Raw genomic sequence first — 23,146 nt, forward strand, 5'->3', positions numbered from 1 at the left:
TGTTATGGTTTACTTAACAGTATCATCTGCTGCTTAACACTGCTAGCTATACTTATTTCCCTGTATGATGTGCTAAGTCACTTCAGTTGTGTCTGCTTCCTTGTGACCCTACGAACTGTAGCCCACCTGGCTCCTCAGTCCATGGGATTCTTCTCCAGGCAAGAATACTGGAGTGGGTTGCCACGCCCTCCTCCGGGAGATCTTCCTGACCCAAGGTTCGAACCCGCCTCTCTTACGTCTCCTGTATTGGCAGGTGGGTTCTTTACCACTAGTGCCACCATTTCCTACTAGTTATATGAAAGCAATAGTTCAATGAACATAAAACAATGATTGAGTCAGAATTTTTAATGTATCTACTAAATATGACACACCACATTCTATTTTCTTATAAATAAAAATATTTATATTAGAAAAAGTAGGAATTCCTTCTTCAAATATTTATTCATGCTTACTAAATACCAGGCATTGTGCTAAGCTCTGGGAATAAAGAGATGAAAATATAAGCCTCTACCTAGAAGGAGTTTACACCAGTGAAGAGAAAGGCAAAAACAATTACACTGTCCCAAGACAAAAGTTATTTATAATGTGCAACAGAAACAAAACAAGGTGCATCAAAGAATCCATGATAATGGGCAGTGACTACACTTTAGCCAGGCACTTAGAAGAGAAAGAGTCAGGAGTTTACCGGGCAGCCTGTATGCATGTGCAAAGGCATAGTCATAAACGAATGTGGGGTGGGCCAAGACCCAGGTGTCATTTATATGGAATTCGTATGCGACCATAGGAATAATGAGGGAAAGCCAAGAGAGGAAGCAAAGGATGCAGACACGGAACAAATAATACTGGTGTCTCATAAATCATCCTTAGGGTTTGAATTTCATCCTCAGTTAAGTAACTGGAAACTAGTAAAGAATTGTGAAATGGAGAAGTGACTTGATGGTATTTCTGTGTCAGAGTGGAGAGGTTGACTGAAATGCATATGTTGACTGCAAAAAGAGAAGAAGCTCAAGAATTTGAGAATAAGGGATGAAAGATCTAGAGTGATAAGGTAAGTGGGGAATAATGGCAAAAATAAGAGAAATCTGAGATGATGTGTATTAACCATGAGACAGAAAATTAAAGAATAAGATTCATTCTACCCTTGGTGAATTTGAAGTGTCTGCAGGGCAGACAGGTGAAGAAGATGCGTTCAAGGGGATCCCAACCATACCAAATCCACGAGAGTGGAACCCTGGGAGCACACTCCCTGTGGAGATGCCCAGCAGCAGTTAGCAGATGTATCTGCAGGGTGAGAACAGGTTTGGGTTGAAGATTTGGGGTGCCTCAAGATGTAGGAGATAGAAGAAATCATGGATGTTGGTCAAAAGAAGCGTGTAGAGTAAGAGAAGTGAAGTGACAGAACACAAGTTAAAGGACAAAGAAAGAGGAGGCCAGAGGAGACAGAGGTGAAACAGTGGAGCAGGAGAAAGTGGGTCACGGAAAAACCAAGGGGGAAAAGTTTCAGGGTGGATGTGGCTAGCAGCCTCAGAAGAAAGGCCAAATTCAAGTAAGATGAAAGTAAGACAGAACTGAAAACTGCATACTAACGTTGGCAACCAAGAAGTCATTTGATAATCTCAGTGGGAACACTGAGGAGAGCAATGCAGGCAGAAGCCAGGAAGCAGCCTGAAGAAAGAAGAGGAGGTAAAAAAAGTAAGTCAGCAAATACTGTTAGTCAAAAAAAAGAATTACGCACATCTTATTTGTAAAATAGATAATAGTAGCATTTTGAAAAGCATTACCATAATTTCTCTTCTACTAGAATGCTGGAAGATGATAATAAATTTCAATTTCATTGAATGATTTTTGTGAAGCACCTTCATTTATTAAACATTTATTAAGTATGTGTTATGTGCCAACCACTGAGCTAGGTCCTGCAAATATTGAAATAAAAGTGACAGTACTTGCTCTCGAGAAGTTCACAATCTAAAGGAAATAAACAGCATAGAAACAGGTATAACACTGCATGAAAAATGCAATGAGAGCACAGAGGACACCTTAGGGTATGTGTGTGGGTGACCTCACTTTTCACCTCCAAATTATCAATTTATTGCTACTCAGTTCCAAATCTACTCTTTACTGTCCACTTTGTGGTAACGAAAATTTGGGGAATAGCTGACATCTTTACCATGCTGATTATTCCAAAACATTAAGTACATTATATTCTTTTATTTATTAAGACCCTTTTATTTCATTTCCATGTTTTTTTTTATGTAAGGCTTTGTAAACATTAAATTAGATGTATTCTTAGATATTTAATACAATATCTCCTCTAACACCTCTTCTAAGTTTGTCCTTCCTTGGGTTCACTTCATCAGTCCTAGGGTGCCATATAGTCCCTGGTATCTTATAGTCACTTTTTTTTATCATATTAATAATTCTCTATATTAAACTTCCTATTTTACCTATGTGTCATATCTATTTCCTGACTGAAACTGCTACATATGGGTAGGAAATGAAAAAGTGAAGAGAGAGAAGAGCACAAGATGGGTAGACACAGTGGCAATAAAAACCCTACATGACTAAGAAACACTGATCCAGTTTGGCTGAAGGATACAGAAACTAAAGGAATCTAATGGGAGAAAAAACAAAACTACAAGACTAGAAAGATAAAAGACTAGGTTTTTTTTTTTACACTTGGAAGATGAGTAAAACATAAAAGTCACAGTGAAAGTCATTCAGTCATGTCTGACTCTTTGCAAGCCCATGGACTATACAGTCCATGGAATTCTCCAGGCCAGAATAATAGAGTGGGCAGCCTTTCCCTTCTCCAGGGGATCTTCCCAAAGCAGGGATTGAACCCAAGTCTCCCGCACTGCAGGCAGATTCTTTACCAGCTGAGCCACAAGGGAAGCCTGAGTAAGATATGAGGAAATGGTAAGTAAACTGAAGATTTTTCTGGGCGGGGGCATTAAGTAACTAGAATTATGTATCACCAGGGACGGGGGAGCCTGGTGGGCTTCCGTCTATGGGGTCACAGAGTCAGACACGACTGAAGTCACTTAGCAGCAGCAGCAGCATAAAGAAGGGAGAATCTGAAGACAACATAATAATTTTGTCCAACAACAGAGGTCAAGACAGAACGAAAAGGCAGGCGCCATACTGAAAAAGGCCAATAGAGGTAGCACTTACCTTTGAAAACATCAGATACACATAATCTAAAAGGCTTATCTATAGATCTTTGAGGAGGCTTGAAGGAATCTGGGAAAAAATGGTAAAAATAGAAAAGTTTAATTTAAAAGTAATTTTTGGTTCATGTCCAATGAGTCCACTATACTCCTAAGTCTCCTAGAAAATATTTTTAATACTAACAGCAAATTGACCGTGATTCATATAATACTTTGTAGTTTATGAAATTGTTTTCACACGTTTCTTATTTAATGTCACAACAGTCTGTGAGGTAGGTGGAGTAGGCATTAATTAAACAAGAAAAATTTGGCACCAATTTGAATATTCATATGATTCTAAAACTGGTAATCTCACTCCTGAGTGTAAACGCTATCCATTTTCACATAAATCACTGTCCTCTATAAAGAACTCTAAATAATAATTAGTATCAAGTTTACAATATATTAAAATTAATGTGGTAGTAGTCTTACCAATTTGTTCTAATAAACATAGTCCTTTATACCATTTTGTAAGTTCACTTGATTGAGATCTTGTGATTAGATTTTCACCACTGAGACCACTTGTAGGGATAAAAGCTACATCACTTTCCTATAAAAAAGGATTAAACACATGAAACTCAACACAACATTGTTTCTCTTTTTGTTTGGCTGTGCCATAGGCATGTGGGATCTTACTTTCACAACCAAGGATTGAACCCATGTCCCCTGCACTGGAAGCAAAGAGTTCTAACCACCAGATAGCCAGAGAATTCCCAATACAACATTATTTTTTAAAAGCTAAAAGGTTCACTATTACCATAACTGTACCAAGTTTGCAAAACCAACAATGTACTTTTCAAAAAGTAACTTAAATCATAGAACTACTGCCCTGATGTTATCTGATCCAACAGTTTCCAACCTTTTTTATTTTGTGGGAAACTTACAAGTCTGTTCCAAAACACTCAAGCATTTTCACCTAGTAACATAGGTATATTTCATACTTCTGCTGGAGAAATTTCTCTCTACTAATTTCTACACTCCTCGGTGACCTCCCTAAACCTATACATCTAATAAGTGGAGAAAAAGTCTTCTACTTATACTAAATCCAAGCCAATTCATGCAATTTTCTAAAACAAAGTAATCCAAAGAACATAAGATACATATAATACCAGGGAGAAATAAAAACAAAAAGAATTAAACATACTGAACACACAAGAATACCAAAGTAATTTTTTCTCTCATATCAGTAAGATGAAACTTAAGAAACGTAACCAAAGAAATTTAAAATGATCTTACCTTAAAACCTGCTTGCTTAAGAAAGTGGCCAAGTTTTCCAGTAATCTCTTGAAACCTTTCTTGTTGCCAATTAACCTGACAAAGATCCAATTTATTTTTAAAACTGTGCTCAAGACCATGCTATATATAAAAATTTTTAATTTCTGAAATAAAATATACATAATTAAGACTATGAATTATAATTATAAAATCTATGAAAATATGAAAGCTATTTAAAATTAAAGCTCAGAATGTCAGATATTACTATTAAAATGATCTAAAAGTAGCTTTTCCTACAACAGAAAGCCTGGAAACAAACACCAAAACACAGAATTTTTTGTGTATGCTAATTTTGTTTTTGTTGTTCAGTTGCTAAGTCATGTCCAACTCTGTAACTCATGGACTGCAGCCCAACAGGCTCCTCTGTCCATGAGATATTCTAGGCAAGAATACTGGAGTGGGCTGCCTCTAAAAGTGAATTCAAAAGTGAGGAGAAAAAGTGAGATACTCATTAAATTTGTACTTGGACCAACTGCTTGACCAACTGAAATCATATAAAATTATTGACACCTACTCAAGTCAACTAGACTTCTTAGTATATGTATACATATACATATACTAAGACTTCTTAGTATATGCAATGTTCATATGTGATATGAATTCTAGATAACTATTCCCATGCTATAGTATTCAGGGGTAAATGTAAAAATGACTATAACTTGCAAGTTACATGGAAAGTCATGTCAAAATAAGAAGGATTAATGGATGGATACAGGGGTAGACAGACAAAATGAGATCAAGCAAGTGGAAGAACACTATGTAGGAGGTATAATTTGGGTGTCTACTGTAAAATTCTTCCAACTTTGCTTTATGTCTGAATATTTTCATACTAAAATGTTGGGAGAAAAATAAAAGGTATATGTAATGATGATACCACAAAAGAACCATGTAGAAGATTTAGGGGAATATGCATTTGATCCCAGGATAAGAAAATACCTAAGCATAAAGAAAGAAATTAAAAAGAAATGATAATGTCTTTAACAAATAAATTATGCTTACAAATTACTCAGTTTTAAAACTTTAAAAAAATCATACAAATTGTGAGATTATTTGTTCTAGTTCTGTGAAAAATATTGTTGGTAGCTTGATAGGGATTGCATTGAATGTATAAATTACTTTGGGTAGTATACTCATTTTTACAATATTTATTCTTCCAATCCACGAACACGGTATATTTCTCCATCTATTCATGTCCTCTTTGATTACTTTCACTAGTGTTTTATAGTTTTCTATGTACAAGTCTTTTGTTTCCTTAGGTAGATATATTCCTAAGTATTTAATTGTTTTCATTGCAACAGTGAATGGAATAGTTTCCTTAATTTCTCTTTCTATTTTCTCATTATTAGTGTATAGGAATGCAAGGGATTTCTGTGTGTTGTTTTATATCCTGCAACTTTGCTGTAATCATTGATTAGCTCTAGTAGTTTTCTGGTAGAGTCTTTAGGGTTTTCTGTGTAGAGGATCATGTCATCAGCGAACAGTGAAAGCTTTACTTCTTCTTTTCCAATTTGTATTCCTTTTATGTCTTTTTCTGCTCTGATTGCTGTGGCCAAAACTTCCAGAACTATGTTGAATAGTAGTGGTGAGAGTGGGCACCCTTGTCTTGTTCCTGACTTTAGGGGAAATGCTTTCAGTTTTTCACCATTGAGGATAATGTTTGCTGTGGGTTTGTCATATATAGCTTTTATTATGTTGAGGTATGTCCCTTCAATTCCCACTTTCTGGAGAGTTTTTATCAAAAATGGATGTTGAATTTTGTCGAAGGCTTTCTCTGCATCTATTGAGATAATCATATGATTTTTATTTTTCAGTTTGTTAATGTGGTGTATTACGTTGATTGATTTGCGGATATTGAAGAATCCTTGCATTCCTGGGATAAAGCCCACTTGGTCATGATGTATGATCTTCTTAATGTGTTGTTGGATTCTGATTGCTAGAATTTTGTTAAGGATTTTTGCATCTATGTTCATCAGTGATATTGGCCTATAGTTTTCTTTTTTTGTGGGGTCTTTACCAGGTTTTGGGATTAGGGTGATGGTGGCCTCATAGAATGAGTTTGGAAGTTTCCCTTCCTCAGCTATTTTCTGGAAGAGTTTGAGTAGAATAGGTGTTAGCTCTTCTCTAAATTTTTGGTAGAATTCAGCTGTGAAGCCGTCTGGACCTGGGCTTTTGTTTGCTGGGAGATTTTTGATTACAGTTTCAATTTCCGTGCTTGTGATGGGTTTGTTCAGATTTTCTATTTCTTCTTGGTTCAGTTTTAGAAAGTTGTACTTTTCTAGGAATTTGTCCATTTCTTCCAGGTTATTCATTTTATTGCCATATAATTGCTGATAGTATTCTCTAATAATCCTTTGTATTTCTGTGTTGTCAGTTGTGATCTCTCCATTTTCATTTCTAATTTTATTGATTTGGTTCTTCTCCCTTTGTTTCTTGATGAGTCTGGCTAGTGGTTTGTCAATTTTATTCACCTTCTCAAAACTCACAGAACTAGAACAAATAATCTCACAATTTGTATGGAAATACAAAAAACCTCGAATAGCCAAAGCAATCTTGAGGAAGAAGAATGGAACTGGGGGAATTAACCTGCCGGACTTCAGGCTCTATTACAAAGCCACAGTCATCAAGACAGTATGGTACTGGCATAAAGACAGAAATATAGATCAATGGAACAAAATAGAAAGCCCAGAGATAAACCCACGCTCCTATGGACACCTTATCTTCGACAAAGGAGGCAAGAATATAAAATGGAGAAAAGACAGTCTCTTTAACAAGTGGTGCTGGGAAAACTGGTCAGCCACTTGTAAAAGAATGAAACTAGAATACTTCCTAACACCATACACCAAAATAAACTCAAAATGGATTAAAGATCTAAATGTAAGACCAGAAACTATAAAACTCCTAGAGGAGAACGTAGGCAAAACACTCTCCGACATAAATCACAGCAGGATCCTCCAAGACCCACCTCCCAGAATATTGGAAATAAAAGCAAAAATAAACAAATGGGACCTAATTAAAATCAAAAGCTTCTGCACAGCAAAGGAAACTCTAAGCAAGGTGAGAAGACAGCCTTCAGAATGGGAGACAATAATAGCAAATGAAGCAACTGATAAAGGATTAATCTCCAAATTATACAAGCAGCTCCTGCAGCTTAATTCCAGAAAACTAAGTGACCCAATCAAAAAATGGGCCAAAGAACTAAACAGACATTTCTCCAAAGAAGACATAAAGATGGCTAATAAACACATGAAAAAATGCTCAACATCCCTCATCATCAGAGAAATGCAAATCAAAACCACAATGAGATACCATTTCACACCAGTCAGAATGGCTGCTATCCAAAAGTCTACATGCAATAAGTGCTGGAGAGGGTGTGGAGAGAAGGGAACCCTCTTCCACTGTTGGTGGGAATGCAAACTAGTGCAGCCACTATGGAGAACAGTGTGGAGATTCCTCAGAAAACTGGAAATAGAACTGCCATATGATCCAGCGATCGCACTCCTGGGCATACACACCGAGGAAACCAGAATTGAAAGAGACACATGTACTCCAATGTTCATTGCAGCACTGTTTATAATAGCCAGGACATGGAAGCAACCTAGATGTCCATCTGCAGATGAATGGATAAGAAAGCTTTGGTACATATACACAATGGAGTATTTCTCAGCCATCAAAAAGAATGCATTTGAATCGGTTTTAATGAGGTGGATGAAATTGGAGCCAATTATACAGAGTGAGGTAAGCCAGAAAGAAGAACATCAATACCGTATATTAACGCATATATATGGAATTTAGAAAGATGGTAACCTGAACCCTGTATAAGAGACTGCAAAAGAGACATAGGCATTTAGAACAGTCTTTGGGACTCTGTGGGAGAGGGTGAAGGTGGAATGACTGGAGAGAATGGAGTTGTGGCATGTATGTTATCATAAGTGACCAGTCCAGGTTCGACGCATAAATTTTCCTCTGTTCATTTCTTTGCATTTGTGCTTTTTTAATAAAATTCTTTTTTAGAAATAAAAAAAATAAATAAATAAAACTTTAAAAAAATCAAATTATATAAATTCAAAAATACAAATGATAAATAAATACTCAAAGAATGTGTGTCCATGTGTGTGTGCTAAGTCACTTCAGTCATATCCAACTTTTTGCAACTATGAGGACTATAGCCCGCCACGCTCCTCTGTCCATGGGATTCCCCAGGCAAGAAAACTGGAGTGAGCTGCCATGCCCTCCTCCAGGGGATCTTCCAGACCCAGGGATCAAACTCACATCTCCTATGTCTCCTGCATGGACAGGCGGGTTCTTTAGCACTAGCACCACCTGGGAACCCCTTCTGAGCATGTACAGCAAGACTTAAAAAACATATATATCCTTAGGTCCAGAAATTTCCACAGAATAAACTACTTGTAAATACACTTACAAAACTAAAAATATTCCAAAGTAGGGGGCTGTCTGAATAAAATATATCTTTAAAATATACTAGAATAAAGCTGTAAAAACCTCTTTACATAAAAATTATTAGTTACTTAGAAACAAAAACAAGAATATCGCCAATTTTTTGAAAAAAGTAGATAATGAAGAAGACTAGAACCCAATGTTATAAAGAAAAAGATTTTTATGTGCAAAAATAAACTGAATGGAAGTACAAAATGAAAAGTTAAAAATCTGCAGGAGGGGGAGGCTGGAAATATAGTTTATTTCAGGTTTTCCTCATACCAGAATAAATAAGCATTTTTATAATTAAAAATGATTTTAAGATTTAAAAGTTAATTCTGAAAGTAAAAAATTATCTTCTTGCTTAATACTACTAATACCTCATTTAATATCAGCATCATGTATTTATTCTTCAAAATATGACAACTGGGCTAAGAAAATGTATACTAGTCACATCTGAGGTCACGAAAATGGCAGAACATCATCTTAATCAGCATCTAAAATGACCACTCAAAAAGCTTTTAAATACCTGATCCATTTTATTGACTGCAACTGCGAGTTGGGTCACTCCAAGAGAACGAACCAAGAGGCCATGCTCTCGTGTTTGTCCCCCAGTCTCAAATCCAGCTTCAAACTCTCCCCTGCTTGCGTCTACAACTAAAACAGCTACATCTGCCTAAAAAATGAAAAAAAAAAATCTAAGCTAGAAACAATGTCACAGCATTTTAATTCAAAGGACAGACTAGTGAAGTAATTGTGTAGGTCAGATTTTAAAGGAAGACTCTAACTTGACACCAAACACAAGCAAATCAAAGGATGGATTAAAATTTTAAACAGAAGAAAGTACTAGCATGTGGTCCAAAAAATGACGACATAAAGAATAAAACCTTCCCATATTTGATATAACAATTATGATAACTAGGCAAAGGAAGAAAAACATAAAGGTAAAAACTAAGTAAACAGGGACAAATAATTGTGTTAGGAACTTTCCATATTTTCTAATAATCATCTATTACAGAAGAAATCAATGTTCCATATGTCTAATGCTATTTTCATTGTTTTAATTATTTAAGTTATTATCTTTGAATTTTTTTTTCAGTATCCTTATTAAGAATCATGTACATTTACAAACTACAATTGTTTTTTAATCCCATTAAGACCACAGGGGGAAAACTCCCAAGGTTCCCTATTTCTGCATAAATAAGCTCTTTAAAAAGATACAGGACTCGAATACGAATATAGATGTAACAAAAAGGCTTATGTTGAAATAGTCACTCTAATTTATTAATAAATGAAATACAAAGCTACGCTTTATCAAGCCCCTACCATTATTTTTACTAAAGAAACTCGTGGCTTTTATACATTTGCTACTTTGTAATAAATTAGAATTCTAAGGTTTATAAAGTACCAATAAATAGACAAGGAAAAATATAGTATTTCTCTATTTTTTTCAAATTTTTTAAAAGATTAGAACTTTAGTATTTTAAGCTATAATCCTAGAATTATAACCTCAGCATCAGGAAATTTTATTTACATTCACTGTACTTTGGTTAAGAATATCTGGTACCTGGGCTGCTCCTGTAATCATATTTGGAATGAAATCCTTATGGCCTGGAGCATCCATTAATGTAATAACTTTGGTTTTGGTCTCAAACTTTGTCATACCAACATCCATTGTTACCCCCCTTAAAGAAAACACAAAATGGTTAGAACAACTATAGAAATATAGTTATAACAACTATAGAAATAATCAAGTTTTAGAGATTAAGTTATTTAATAATATAGGAAAAATAACAGTCTAAATTCTCAAGTAATAGTGAGAATTCTATTATACAGTCTGTTATTCTGGATAATTAGGCTATCTGCAATTTCTGCTGCTATGGAGAAGGAAATGGCAACCCACTCCAGTGATCTTGCCTGGAGAATCCCAGGGACGGGGGAGCCTGGTAGGCTGCCGTCTATGGGGTCGCACAGAGTCGGACACGACTGAAGCGACTTAGCAGTAGTAGCAGCAGCATGGCTTCAAAACAAGGTTGTGGACACAACAAGAGCTTAGTCGAAATGATTGATGTTTCCCATTTTCTTTCTTTTTTTTTTTTTCAGTAAGAAGCAGTATAAATTGTGAAGGAAGAAAGAAATATAGGGACATCTCTGGAGTGGAAAACAAATATTGCACAGGAGAAAAGATAAAAATGAAGAATGAGGTACTGTCAAGAGGAACTTTTCCTTATCTTCTTACATTTATGTTTCATTAATTATAGAAATAAACTTGTGAAACTTTCATTTGCAAGGCTGGTCAGCATGTTACACATTTATCAAACGAGAAACGTAACAAAGGAGATGCACAATTTCTTAAAAACTGAGAGAGACGAAGAGCAGAGGTTTTGCATCCCATGTAATCTTCTTGGAGTCCAACACAGTACTCTTCTTAGTCACAAAAACAGAGTCAGATTATAAGAAAGTCCAAGAGTGTCTACAAAAGTAGCAAGTCTTTCTAAACTTTGGGAGTTTAGAAAGTGAAATCAAGTGGGCAACAAATTAGGTAATTATTCGTCCTGGTTTGCCCTGAAAAATCCAGAATAAGGAATAAACACTCTTTTACTACCAGTATCCCAACAATTATGCTGGTAAATTACATGTTCATCGTAGCAGTAAGGTAACTGTGGGTCTCCTTAGTCACATTATTCTAGTTTAATCTGAAACCATGGGCCATTTAAGCTTGTAAAAACAATACTTAATTCTCTTTAATAATCCCCAAATAATTATCTGAGAATAGTGATGAACCAGGACTGAGCCTAAGCTCCTCCTTGGATCACTGACCGTACGCTTTGGACCTATCTTTACTCTGCACGTGTAACCAAAAGAATATGAAAACGTCACTCAGGCTACTAATTTCTGTTCAACACGTGAGCAGAACAGAGGATTTACAAGCATTTAACATGGTGGGATATGCAATTCACTGCATTTTCAAAATGTTACTAAGGAATACAGTGGTAAGTTAAAACTCCCGTTATGTATATGGTAGCTTCTACAATCTACAGGAGGATGGAATGTTCTAAATATTGTAGCATGCTGAGCAACAGAGACTCACCAGCAGCGAAAGTATAACAGCCAACCAGCAGGTTTATTATTTAAAAACATTAAAATTATTAATTATTCTAAGAAAGAGAAAAATTATTACCTCACTTGTCTGCTCAACTCACATATGAAATAAATTAAAAAAAGCCACTTCTCACTTAAATGATACAATTCTCAATCTCTCTACCTACTTGATAGATGGTATAAAGAAAACTAAAAAGCTATATATACACATCAATAATCTACTTGATATGCTGACAGGTAAAAATTATTTAGTCTCCTAATGCAGATATCATACAAAATTCCACTGTTTTCCAATATTCATTTTCCAAAAATCTGTAACTGTCCAACTATTTTTTCTAAGTTGAAAAACAAGCTTGTGATACTGCAAGAATAAAAAAGACACAAGAAAAAACAAAACAAAATTCAAACCCCTATGATGTAAAATCCTGCTTATCAGAAGAGGTAAAGAATATTGTGACCAGTTTTATTGAAAATTATCTTATATATTATAATGTAGATTACCCAATACTCCAAGAAAATAAACACAATACTCTCTAATCATATTCAAAATGAAGACATCACAGGACACAGAGTAATTTCTTAGTTGATTTATGACTTTCAGAAGGCTGTAGAGTATTACTTTGAGATGGTAGGTATAACTGCCATTTCACTTAATTATAAGGTATCCTCTTTCTTTCCAGACAAGGGTGCCATTGGGTCCCCCATCCTTTAACAGTTCTAACATGAAATATATTACCACTCTAAAAAACCTCAAAAGAAATACTTTGATCAGAGGGATATGAATGGCTATATTCTCCTAGAATCTTCCCAAAAGTTAGCACTGAACACAGTTACACATTAGGAGTAATCCACTGGATTAGATCTGCATAGCAGGAGATAGGTTTAGCTACTTGTTTGTTGACTGTGTCTCATAAAAATATAGTAGAGAAAGTATAAAGATGAATTAAATCTTGTAACTGAATTTACTATTTATTTTGATTTCAGACAGAAGATAGTATACTACAAAAAGTTATTTTTCCTTTATAAACTGATATTATAATAACTCTACATATACATAGAATATATATATAAAACACTCCATATACTAATTTTAAATTAAGAGTCTTTCTCATAATGTTAATTCAAAATCAAGAAAATTTGACATATACTCAGGGAACTGACAAGCAAAACTTCTATACAGAATAATTAACTAAGAGATTTTACTGCCTTTTTTTTTATAAACATACTTTTAAACTATTTCCATAGAATTTAAAGGAGAAAAACATTGTATGTAGACTACAACCAAAACTACAATAAAAATAACTGATAACTGAAAGTTTTCTAAAAATAGTATCTAAAATATTTCATGATTTGTTTCATGCATACTCAACACATATTACACAATTATTTAAAAGACTATATACAATTTCACAATGAAAATTTTATATATAATGACTACCTTTCCCTTTCTTCGCCAGTCTCATCCAAGACCCATGCATACGCAAACGAAGCTTTGCCAGCCTTTTTAGACTCTTGTTCATACTTATGCATAGTTCTTTTGTTTACGTCACCCAGAAGATAAAGCAAATGTCCCATCAGAGTACTTTTCCCAGCATCAACATGACCTAAGGAAAATTGATTCAAGATTTAATACTAGGTACATTTTCCAGATGTTGTTCACATTGAGGCATAGCATGAATCTGTAATTCAATAGTTTAGAGCGATAAACACCAATTTTTATCAAATAATAGTTTGCCAAGTAAGTTGTTAAAATGGAGAAAAAAGAGCATACCTGTTTATAGGGGAGAAAGTTTCCTTGATATCTGGAAATCAAAATGATCAACAAGAAATGCCATTTTCCAATATTCACAAAATGAAAAGGCCACAACCAAGTCTAATGACTTCTTTGGCAACTTGGCATTATTTCACCCCAAGTGACCTTGACAACTCAGCATTACGGTACAATGCCCTCTTGCTTCATGTCTATTTACACCTACACAGAAACTCAGAGTAGAGTGTATTCCTATGTTGCCACTAGACAATTATTGGGCTCAAGCAGCTGACTGACAATCCAGAGGAACAAAAGGCATTACCAATGACCACTAGGTTGAGGAGCTGCTTTCCTCCTTGCCGCTTCTCCAGTTCCGCTTTGATATCTATTTGTTGCCTCAGCTTGCTAGACTTTTTCACTGGCGTTGGTGTTGAACTCTGCTCTTCTGATGCTTGAATGGTGTGGGATGGAAGAGCTGATTTAGAAGCACTCTCAAGTACATCAGAAGAAACAAGGTTGGCATCTTCACTAGAATGTCCTTTCTGAGGTGTGTGGAAACTATGACCGTTTTCTTCAGCGGTTACTCTACAGAAGGCAGAGACAGGAACAAAGAATATTTAAACTGAGTCTGGTGACTACCCTTGAAGAGCTGCTGCTTTCCTAGAGGTGCTAGGATATTTCTTGGGAGTGTTGGCAGAGAAATCACATGCTGATATAAAGAATAATCCAAGATCAAGCTCTGAGCCTTTGGAATGGGAGCACTGATTCCAAGACCCTGGACTACCAGAGAACTAACCCTAAGGAGTATCAAATAGTGAGAACTCACAAAAAGGAAACCACTTGAATACAAGACCCGGCATCAATCAACTACCAGTAGCACCTTGAAATCATTCCCCCTAAGATCAGGAACAAGACAAGGGTGTCTATTTTTGCCACTATTATTCAACATTGTTCTGGAAGTCCTAGCTATGGCAATCAGAAAAGAAAAAGAAATAAAAGGAATCCAGACTGAAAAAGAAGTAAAGTTGTCACTGTCCGCAGATGACATAATACTGTACATGGAAAACCCTGAAGATAGTATCAGAAAATTACGAGAGCTAATCAGTGAATTTAGCAAAACTGCAGGATACAAAATCAATACACAGAAATCACTTGCATTTCTATATACTAACATGAAAACTCAGAAAGAGAAATTAAGGAATCAATCCCATTCACCACTGCAACAAAAAGAATTAAATATCCAGGAATAAACTTACCTAAGGAAACAAAAGAACTGTACACAAGAAATTATAAGACACTGATGAAAGAAATCCAAGATGACGTAAACAGATTGAGAGATATTCCATGTTCCTGGGTAGGAAGAATCAATACTGTGAAAATGACTATACTACCAAACACAATCTACAGATTCAATGCGATCCCTATCAAATTACCAATGGCATTTTTCACAGAACTGGAACTAAAAATTTCACAATTCATATGGAAATACAAAAGACCCCAAAGAGCCAAAGCAGTCTTGAGAAAGAGAATGGAGCTGGAGGAATCAACCTTCCTGACTTCAGATTATACTATAAAGCTACAGTCATCAAGACAGCATGGTACTGTCACAATAACAGAAATATTGACCAATGAAACAAGATAAAAAGCCCATAAATAAACCCATGCACCTATGGGTACCTTATTTTTGATAAAGGAGGGAAGTATATTAAATGGGGCAAAGACAGCCTCTTCAATAAATGGTGCTTGGAAAACTGGACAGCTACATGTAAAAAATGAAATTAGAACACTTCCTAACATCATACACAAAGATAAACTCAAAATGGATGAAAGACCTAGATGTAAGACCAGAAACTATAAATCTCTTAGAGGAAAACATAGGCAGAATACTCGATGACACAAATCAAAGTAAGATCCTCTATGACCCACCTCCTAGAGTAATGAAAATAAAAACAAAAGTAAACAAGTAGGATCTGATTAAACTTAAAAGCTTTTGCACAGCAAAGGAAACTATAAGCAAGGTAAAAAGACAACACTCAGAATGGGAGAAAATTAATAGCAAATGAAACAACTGACAAAGGATTCATTTCCAAAATATACAAGTAGCTCATACAACTCAATGCCAGAAAAACAAACAACCCAATCAAAAAGTGGGAAAAAGACCTAAACAGACATTTCTCCAAAGAAGACATACAGATGGCTAACAAATACATGGAAAGATACTCAACATTGCTCATTATTAGAAAAATGCACATCAAAACTACAATAAGATATCACCTTACACTGGTCAGAATGGCCATCATCGAAAGGTCTACAAACAATAAATGCTGGAGACGGTGTGGAGAAAAGGGATTGCTCTTGCATGGTTGGGAATGTAACTGATACAGCCACTATGGAAGATGGTATGGAGATTCCTTAAAAAACTAGGAATAGAACGACCATAGGACCCAGCAATCCCATTCCTAGGCACATACCCTGAGGAAACCAGGGTTGAAAAAGACACATGTATCCCACTGTTCATTGCAGCACTATTTACAATAGCTAGAACATGGAAGCAATTTAGACGTCTACTGACAGATGAATGGATAAAGAAGCTGTGGTACACAATGTAATATTACTCAGCCATAAAAAAGGAACACATTTGAGTCAGTTCTGATGAGGTGGATGAACCTAGAACCTGTTATACAGAATGAAGTGAGTCAGAAAGAAAGAAAAGTATCGTATTCTAACGCACATATACGGAATCTAGAAATCTGGTTCTGAAGGATTTCTTTACAGGGCAGCAATGGAGAGACAGACACAGAGAACAGGCTTATGGACGCGGGGAGAGGGGAGCAGAGGGTGAGATGTATGGCGAGAGTAACATGGAACCTTCCATTACCATATGTGAAATAGAGAGCCAACGGAAATTTGCTGTATGGCTCAGGAAACTCAAACAGGGGCTGTTTCAACCTAGAGTGGTGGGATGGGGAGGGAGATGGGAGAGAGGTTCAAAAGCGAGGGGATATATATATGTATACCTATGACTGATTCATGTTGAGGTTTGACAGAAAACAACAAAATTCTGTAAAGCAATTATCCTTCAATAAAAAAATAAATTTAAAAAAAAAGAACATTTAAACCAATTTGACTGACATCCTATAATGTCAGAAAGGCAGAGACATCTCTTTACATTCCTTACATCTGCAGACTGAAAAATGATCTCCACTAAGTGGCTAGAGTCTGTTAAGGTGGAAATGATAAGCAGTTAGACCCAAACCACACAAATACAGACTTCAAAGATTCCAGGAGAAAAACAGACTACTAAAAATTAAGATAAGAAGAAAATATCCCATAAAGTAACTGAAATTCAATGTCTAAGCCCATAGCTTAGCCATATAGTCCTATCAAAACAGGTGGCATAAAGGAGATATTTTGTAAAAATTGGTACCAAATGTGTTCCAGCAGATAAATTTGTATTAAAAAAAATTAGCTTTATCAGTTTTTAATCCCTAACTCCTTCCTCTAACAGCACAGAGACTTACAATCTTTTTTTGCTCAAACACTGTCCTTAAAGGAAGCATCTCTAAATGTCTACATTTTTATTACTTTTGGCAAAGGAGTTTTAATTCATTAATTCAATACATACTTGATTCACTAAAAACTGTAATATACACTAGTCACTGATGCTGAGAAGAAAAGATATAGAAATGAAAAAGTTATCAACTGATCCCAAAAGTTTACAATCTAGTGAGGAACTCAGATATGTAAAACAGAAGTAAGACCATCTGGCTTATTTCCTCCTTGACAATGACAGTGCCTCCAAAAGTAAACACTGATCTTACTTAGTTCTTCATTAGCTCTTTGACTGTCCTCCATGGAAATCATACCAGTGCTATCCTGTGGATAGCTATGAAAGATGTAATCAAACCGACTATGATGTGCCTTCCCTTCCCTTCAATTACACAAATAAAGAGACTTAGGACAAAGAACAGGTTAAACTGCAAGTTATTAGAATTAAACCAATTATACCAATCTTAATGTGGAGCTGGCAGACAAGAATTACATACAGAAAGAAGTTTACAAACATCACTTAAGGACTGTAGTGTGACGGAGATGTGCAAGAACAGTAAATCTCTTTTCTTCCTGCCCAGAGTAACAAAAACAGATTCACTGTTCTCTCTCTTGAATTTTTTAAATGCTCAACACTGATTCTCATGCCACACCTCAGGAAAGAATCACATTAGTTATACTTTCAACTTCATTAAAAGCCTCTTATCCACTCCTGTTTTATTTTGCTTTAGCAAATCTCCACTAACCAACTTGAGCGCTCACTGTTTAGACAGATTAGCTTCATCTCGAACTACAGGGAAAAAATTTAAGGATGTGGAAACTGTTCCCACTCTTAAGAGTCCAACAAACCAAGCTAAGTAAATCAAATTTAAATTGAAATTTTCAAACATTTATTTGAATGTCCACAACTAGTTCTATAAAACAAAAACATGACAACTCTTTATTTAGAGGAGTAAAGAAAAAAAAAAAAAACCTACAAATTACAGTCAAAGTATTCAACCAGAATAACTAGTCATAGACTCTGGTTCTAATCAGACCTGGGAAAAAAATCACAGTCTCTGGCTTCAAATCTTTCTGTTTTTAGTGAGGCTTTTCTTCAAAGGAAAACTCACGGAAACGCCAACACAGAAAATAGACAAAAGCAGAACAGCTACGACTGACACAGTGGGCTGAGGGCTGAAGATGGGCTCACCCACAAATTAGGCCCTACTCAGGACAGGAAGAGCATCATTGGGCTTCCCTGGTGGCTCAGAGGTTAAAGCGTCTGCCTCCAATGCGGGAGACCCGGGTTCGATCCCTGGGTCGGGAAGATCCCCTGGAGAAGGAAACGGTAACCCACTCCAGTATTCTTGCCTGGAGAATCCCATGGACGGAGAAGCCTGGTAGGCTACAGTCCACGGGGTCGCAGAGTCGGACACGACTGAGCGACCGAACCGAACGGAACATGAAAGATTTGCTTTTCTCTAACTTTTACAATGTTCTCTTCAAGTAAGTTTTAGGAAAACTGCATTTTAATTCACTAACCCGTGCAGTGTTAGAGGAAAGTGCCAAAGTAGCAAGAAAAGCATTCTAGGTAAGTCTGTACTTAGTAAAAACTACTTCATATTATAAAGTAAAAATCAATGTATTAAGATTTTGAAAAATCTCTTAAGATGAGGTAAAGTAACTATTACAAGTTCAGAGCTATAATTACTGACTGAAAAAAAGAAAGTATGGAAGAATAAGTTTGTGAATATTTTTTCAGGTGCTTTATCATATAATTGTGTAACCTTATCTATTACTATAAAATGACTGGTCTGCTTTTTTAAACCATCTTTCCAAAATTGGGAGTATTTCCACATTTATCGAAAGGCTTCATGTTTCTTTGTGAGTTCTTTAAATGATACTGGAAAGTTAATAATTTAGATTGAAGAGGTTAACCACAGAGTTATTTGTTCTCTACACAACATTCTAATGATTTTACCTCACTGCATTTTCGAGAGAGATATTTACTATCTTTACTAATAGTGAAGAAAAAGTTTGCTCTTTCACTTTATTCTAAGAAATGCATTACCCTTTTTTAATAAGCAGTCACTGGGAATCACATTATATAGAAACCTATGATGCTGAAATCTTGACTCAAAGGTGTTTATTTCTCTGTGCTTTCTTGAGACTAAATGAAAACAACAGCCTAAGTATTATCCTTACTATAAATTTCCCCAAAAAATCCTATAAAAGTATTTGATACAAATATAGCTTGGCCCTTGAGCAATATTTATGCATTTCTGAGTATTTTCCATCTGTACCTGTAGACCTTTCACATTCTGATGACTTCTCCTACAGAGCCACATCAAAATACTGGCTCACAGGTCTGCTGTTTACTATTTCCAGGTGTGTTTTTTTTCCAATGTATTTCCCCAAGGACTGTGACCGATAAATATTTAAACAACTATTCTATGAAAAGAAAATAATGATTAACATTAATGGTCCCTGTCCTCATGAAGCAAATAGTCTTATAAATTCTGAAAAGTTTGTATTATACTTATAAAGCATAAAGGTAGTATTCTAAGAATTACTACTTGAATTAAGCATTTTTTCCTGTTCATTAATTATTATATTAATACTTTTAATTAATAATTTAACAATAATTTTAATTAATTATTGAGTATTACTGTTATAAATACTCACAAACATAACTATGTATTTACTTCTAATATAAAGTACCCCATGGGCTGTAATATATAGACAAATATATATAGACAAGTCTAGAATCAAGCCCATTTTCTCATTCCTTTGTACTAGGCTTATTTGCATGTTGCTTTCTAAGCCTCTAAAACCTTTTGCATAAGATTTTAAAATCCTAAGAACAAGGAACTGCATATTCTATTTATTTTTTCCTTGCTCAATGGAAATAATTCCATAATAGGATTAAATGGCACTCAAGACAGGAGAATAAAAAGGTATTTATGATTCTGACAACCCAAGCCTAATTCAGAGAGAAAAGACATACACTAAGCTTTTTGTTACTGAATCAGGATGCAAAATTATTTTAATGAGCTAAAGGTACTCAAACTAAAAACTAACGTTTTCATTCATCCATTCATTCAACTAACATATACTGAATGCCTACTATATCCTAGATATGGAGTTCTTTCCCTCACTAAATTTGAAATCTAATGAATAAATCTGGGTTCTATAAAAATAAATAAAATGAACGAAATAATCATTAACATTCCTCCCAACACTCATGGATATTTCTATTAACTTACATTAAGAAATGCTGTAAAGGAGAAAAAAATGGCTGCTGAGTTTGTATTTCCTGAAATTGAAATATATATATATTGTTTATATTTAATAATAGTGTTTCATGTCTAACTGGTAGACAAAACATATATAAAGTTATGACTGCTGTTATGTCTCAAGCAACCCACTTTCCTCATCTATAGAAACTCTTGAGAGAATTCTAAAGACTGTGAAAAGAAAGAATAAATGAGTAATACCTAACTATGACTTATTATCGTTTCTCATTAGGTATCTGCAAGTCTCGGAATGCTTTATATTTTGTCTTTGTTATACTGATCCATTTTATTCAGTATCAAAGTCTAAAAGAGTTTAAAGATAATAGTAAAAAAATTTAATTAATGATTGCATGATTCACCAGCTACATTTAATTACCAAACACTGCTTGTTTATGCCATCTAGTGGATAAGGATGCCCTACCTCACAGTGCTAGATTTCACAAAATCATAGGCTTTTTACATTAAAGTAGCTATACTTAATTTGTATGAGTAAATTGACAATGAGGTAGATTAACATACACAGATAAGTTTAGAATCAAGCCTAATTTCTCATCCCCTTTTCTTTGCATTATGCCATACTGAGGTCCTATTGTACTTCAATGATTATATTATGCAAAATTGAAATAGATTCTTTCAGTCTAACAAGGAGACAATACTCATTTCAAAAAAACGAGGAAGAGTTAAAAACCTTACCTGGGCACTTCAAATCCCATAGTTTGCTTCTTTCCAGATACAGTCATCTTAGTAACTTTTGGCACAATTTCAGATTCACTTTGAGATGACTGGGAATCTATTGATTTTCCTAATTAAAGAGCAAAATATAAAAAGCTCATTAATTCAAGTTGATTCCTAGAAACATTTATTATATATTAAATACATATTATGACAATTTTCACAGAATCACATCTTTAAACATATTTTTTTCTCTGAAAAAAATTCAGTGAAATATTAAAATGCTGAAAGAAATTCTTCTGTCACCCTGTTCTGGGAAATCCCCTCCTGTCAGGACTCTTCTATGCTTAACCCTCCACCAAATCTCTTCCTAATTTTGAACTGACTCTTAAGTTTCAATATTAAGAGGTCACAAGGTGGTTTCTGCACTGAGCCTCGTTCTGACATTATACCTAGACCCTCTATCTCTCTCTCCTACCACGCCCTTTCACAATACTAAAATTGTTCAGTCAGTTAGCAGATGGTGAAACTATTTTTAATCATGATACCTACAAACTGATGAGCAAGTTGAGAGTCTGCTGAATTGCACTAGACTCTGCATATATTCTACTTGGTCATAATACTAGACTTAGTAAGATACTTGATTTGTTGTTCAGTCACTCAGTCGGGTCCGACTCTTTGCAACCCCATGGACTGCAGCACACAAGTATAGATACTTGATATCTATATAGAATATGGGGGAAGAGGTCAAAATTCAAAAGTTAAGAACACGAAGGAAGATAAAATTATGAGCTAGGGCAAAGTAAGACTTCTGTGCATCTGAACCTTTAATATATATATTTAATTCATGGAACTCTAGAATGAACTTTTATTATTTTCAGTAACAGTACCATCAGGATTTTGTCCACATAAAACTATGGAAACTGCACTGCAGAACTGGTAAGTGTATATACAGAAATTATGTTAAAAAATTAGAAAAGTTAAATTAATGTATATAATTCATTCAAAACATTTGTTATCTGCCTACTGTATGCCAAGCATTATGCTGGAAATATAATGGTGAACAAAAGCAGACATAATCCTTGTACTGAGAAAGCTTATAGTCTAGTGAAGACAATGTACTAACTGATCACAAAAATATAAGTAAAATTAAAACTGTCACTAGTGTTATAATCCATATACGATTTGGTGACAAGGCACATGAAAACAAGAGTTAAGATGCAAAAAAAATGAATAGGAATAAACTACAAAGAAGAGCATTTCAAACAGAGCAGCTTGTATATAAAGGCCCTACTGTAGGAGGCAGCGTGGCCTTCAGAGAGTGAAAGTAGAGGGGAGAGGGAGCAGAATTAAATGGAGCTGAAGAAGGAGGCGATGGTCAGGCAAGGCAGGACCTTTAAGTCATAGCAAGGTTCCCAACGTTTGTTCTAACACAACTGGAAGCCCAGAAAATGATGTAAGAACGTGAGGGGGAAGGGAAATAGAGGAAAAGATAAAATAAATGGTCACTCTCAAAGGAGAAGTCTGGGCTGGAGTATGTGTTTGTGACTCATCAGCACATAATTAGTTGCTGAAGGCACTGACATAAGTGAGAACACCACAGCAAAGAATACTGAGGAAGAAAACAAGTGGTCTGAGGACAAAGCCTTGGAAGAAGTGCAACCTTTAATCATTATAACAGTGGACAGTAAGAAAGAGGACAAGGCCTGCAAAAAGGTGACAGAGGAAGGCTGGGGTAGATGATGCCCAAAGCTAAGGAGATTTGGCATCACCAGAGTCTGAGGCTGCTGTTCAATCGAGTGAGATGAATGAAAACATTCACGAGTGACGCGAGCCCGTTAGATAAAGGTCATTAGTAGAGTTAGCAAGAATCCTTTGAG

The 23,146-nt window shown here is 35.3% G+C and overlaps 1 protein-coding gene across 4 annotated transcripts in view; it reads right to left on the reverse strand.

The window, feature by feature from the left end:
• The window catches only part of HBS1L (HBS1 like translational GTPase), a 91,214-nt gene that overhangs the window by 13,575 nt on the left and 54,493 nt on the right, over positions 1 to 23,146 (reverse strand). For 3 of the 4 annotated variants that reach the window (XM_055432836.2, XM_088840770.1, XM_088840769.1), the window contains 8 exons: positions 21,288 to 21,396; positions 14,090 to 14,352; positions 13,456 to 13,621; positions 10,483 to 10,600; positions 9,445 to 9,591; positions 4,443 to 4,517; positions 3,639 to 3,756; positions 3,172 to 3,240 (listed from right to left, as the gene is read on the reverse strand). In XM_055432836.2, coding sequence (XP_055288811.1) covers positions 3,172 to 3,240; positions 3,639 to 3,756; positions 4,443 to 4,517; positions 9,445 to 9,591; positions 10,483 to 10,600; positions 13,456 to 13,621; positions 14,090 to 14,352; positions 21,288 to 21,396 — 1,065 coding nt within the window. The remainder of the gene's footprint in view (positions 1 to 3,171; positions 3,241 to 3,638; positions 3,757 to 4,442; positions 4,518 to 9,444; positions 9,592 to 10,482; positions 10,601 to 13,455; positions 13,622 to 14,089; positions 14,353 to 21,287; positions 21,397 to 23,146) is intronic. The other variant, XM_055432837.2, reaches the window with a different exon arrangement.

Source organism: Moschus berezovskii, chromosome 10, assembly GCF_049115385.1.
Source record: "Moschus berezovskii isolate FMDL1 chromosome 10, NW_MosBer_1.0, whole genome shotgun sequence".
Classification (NCBI taxonomy): Eukaryota; Metazoa; Chordata; class Mammalia; order Artiodactyla; family Moschidae; genus Moschus; species Moschus berezovskii.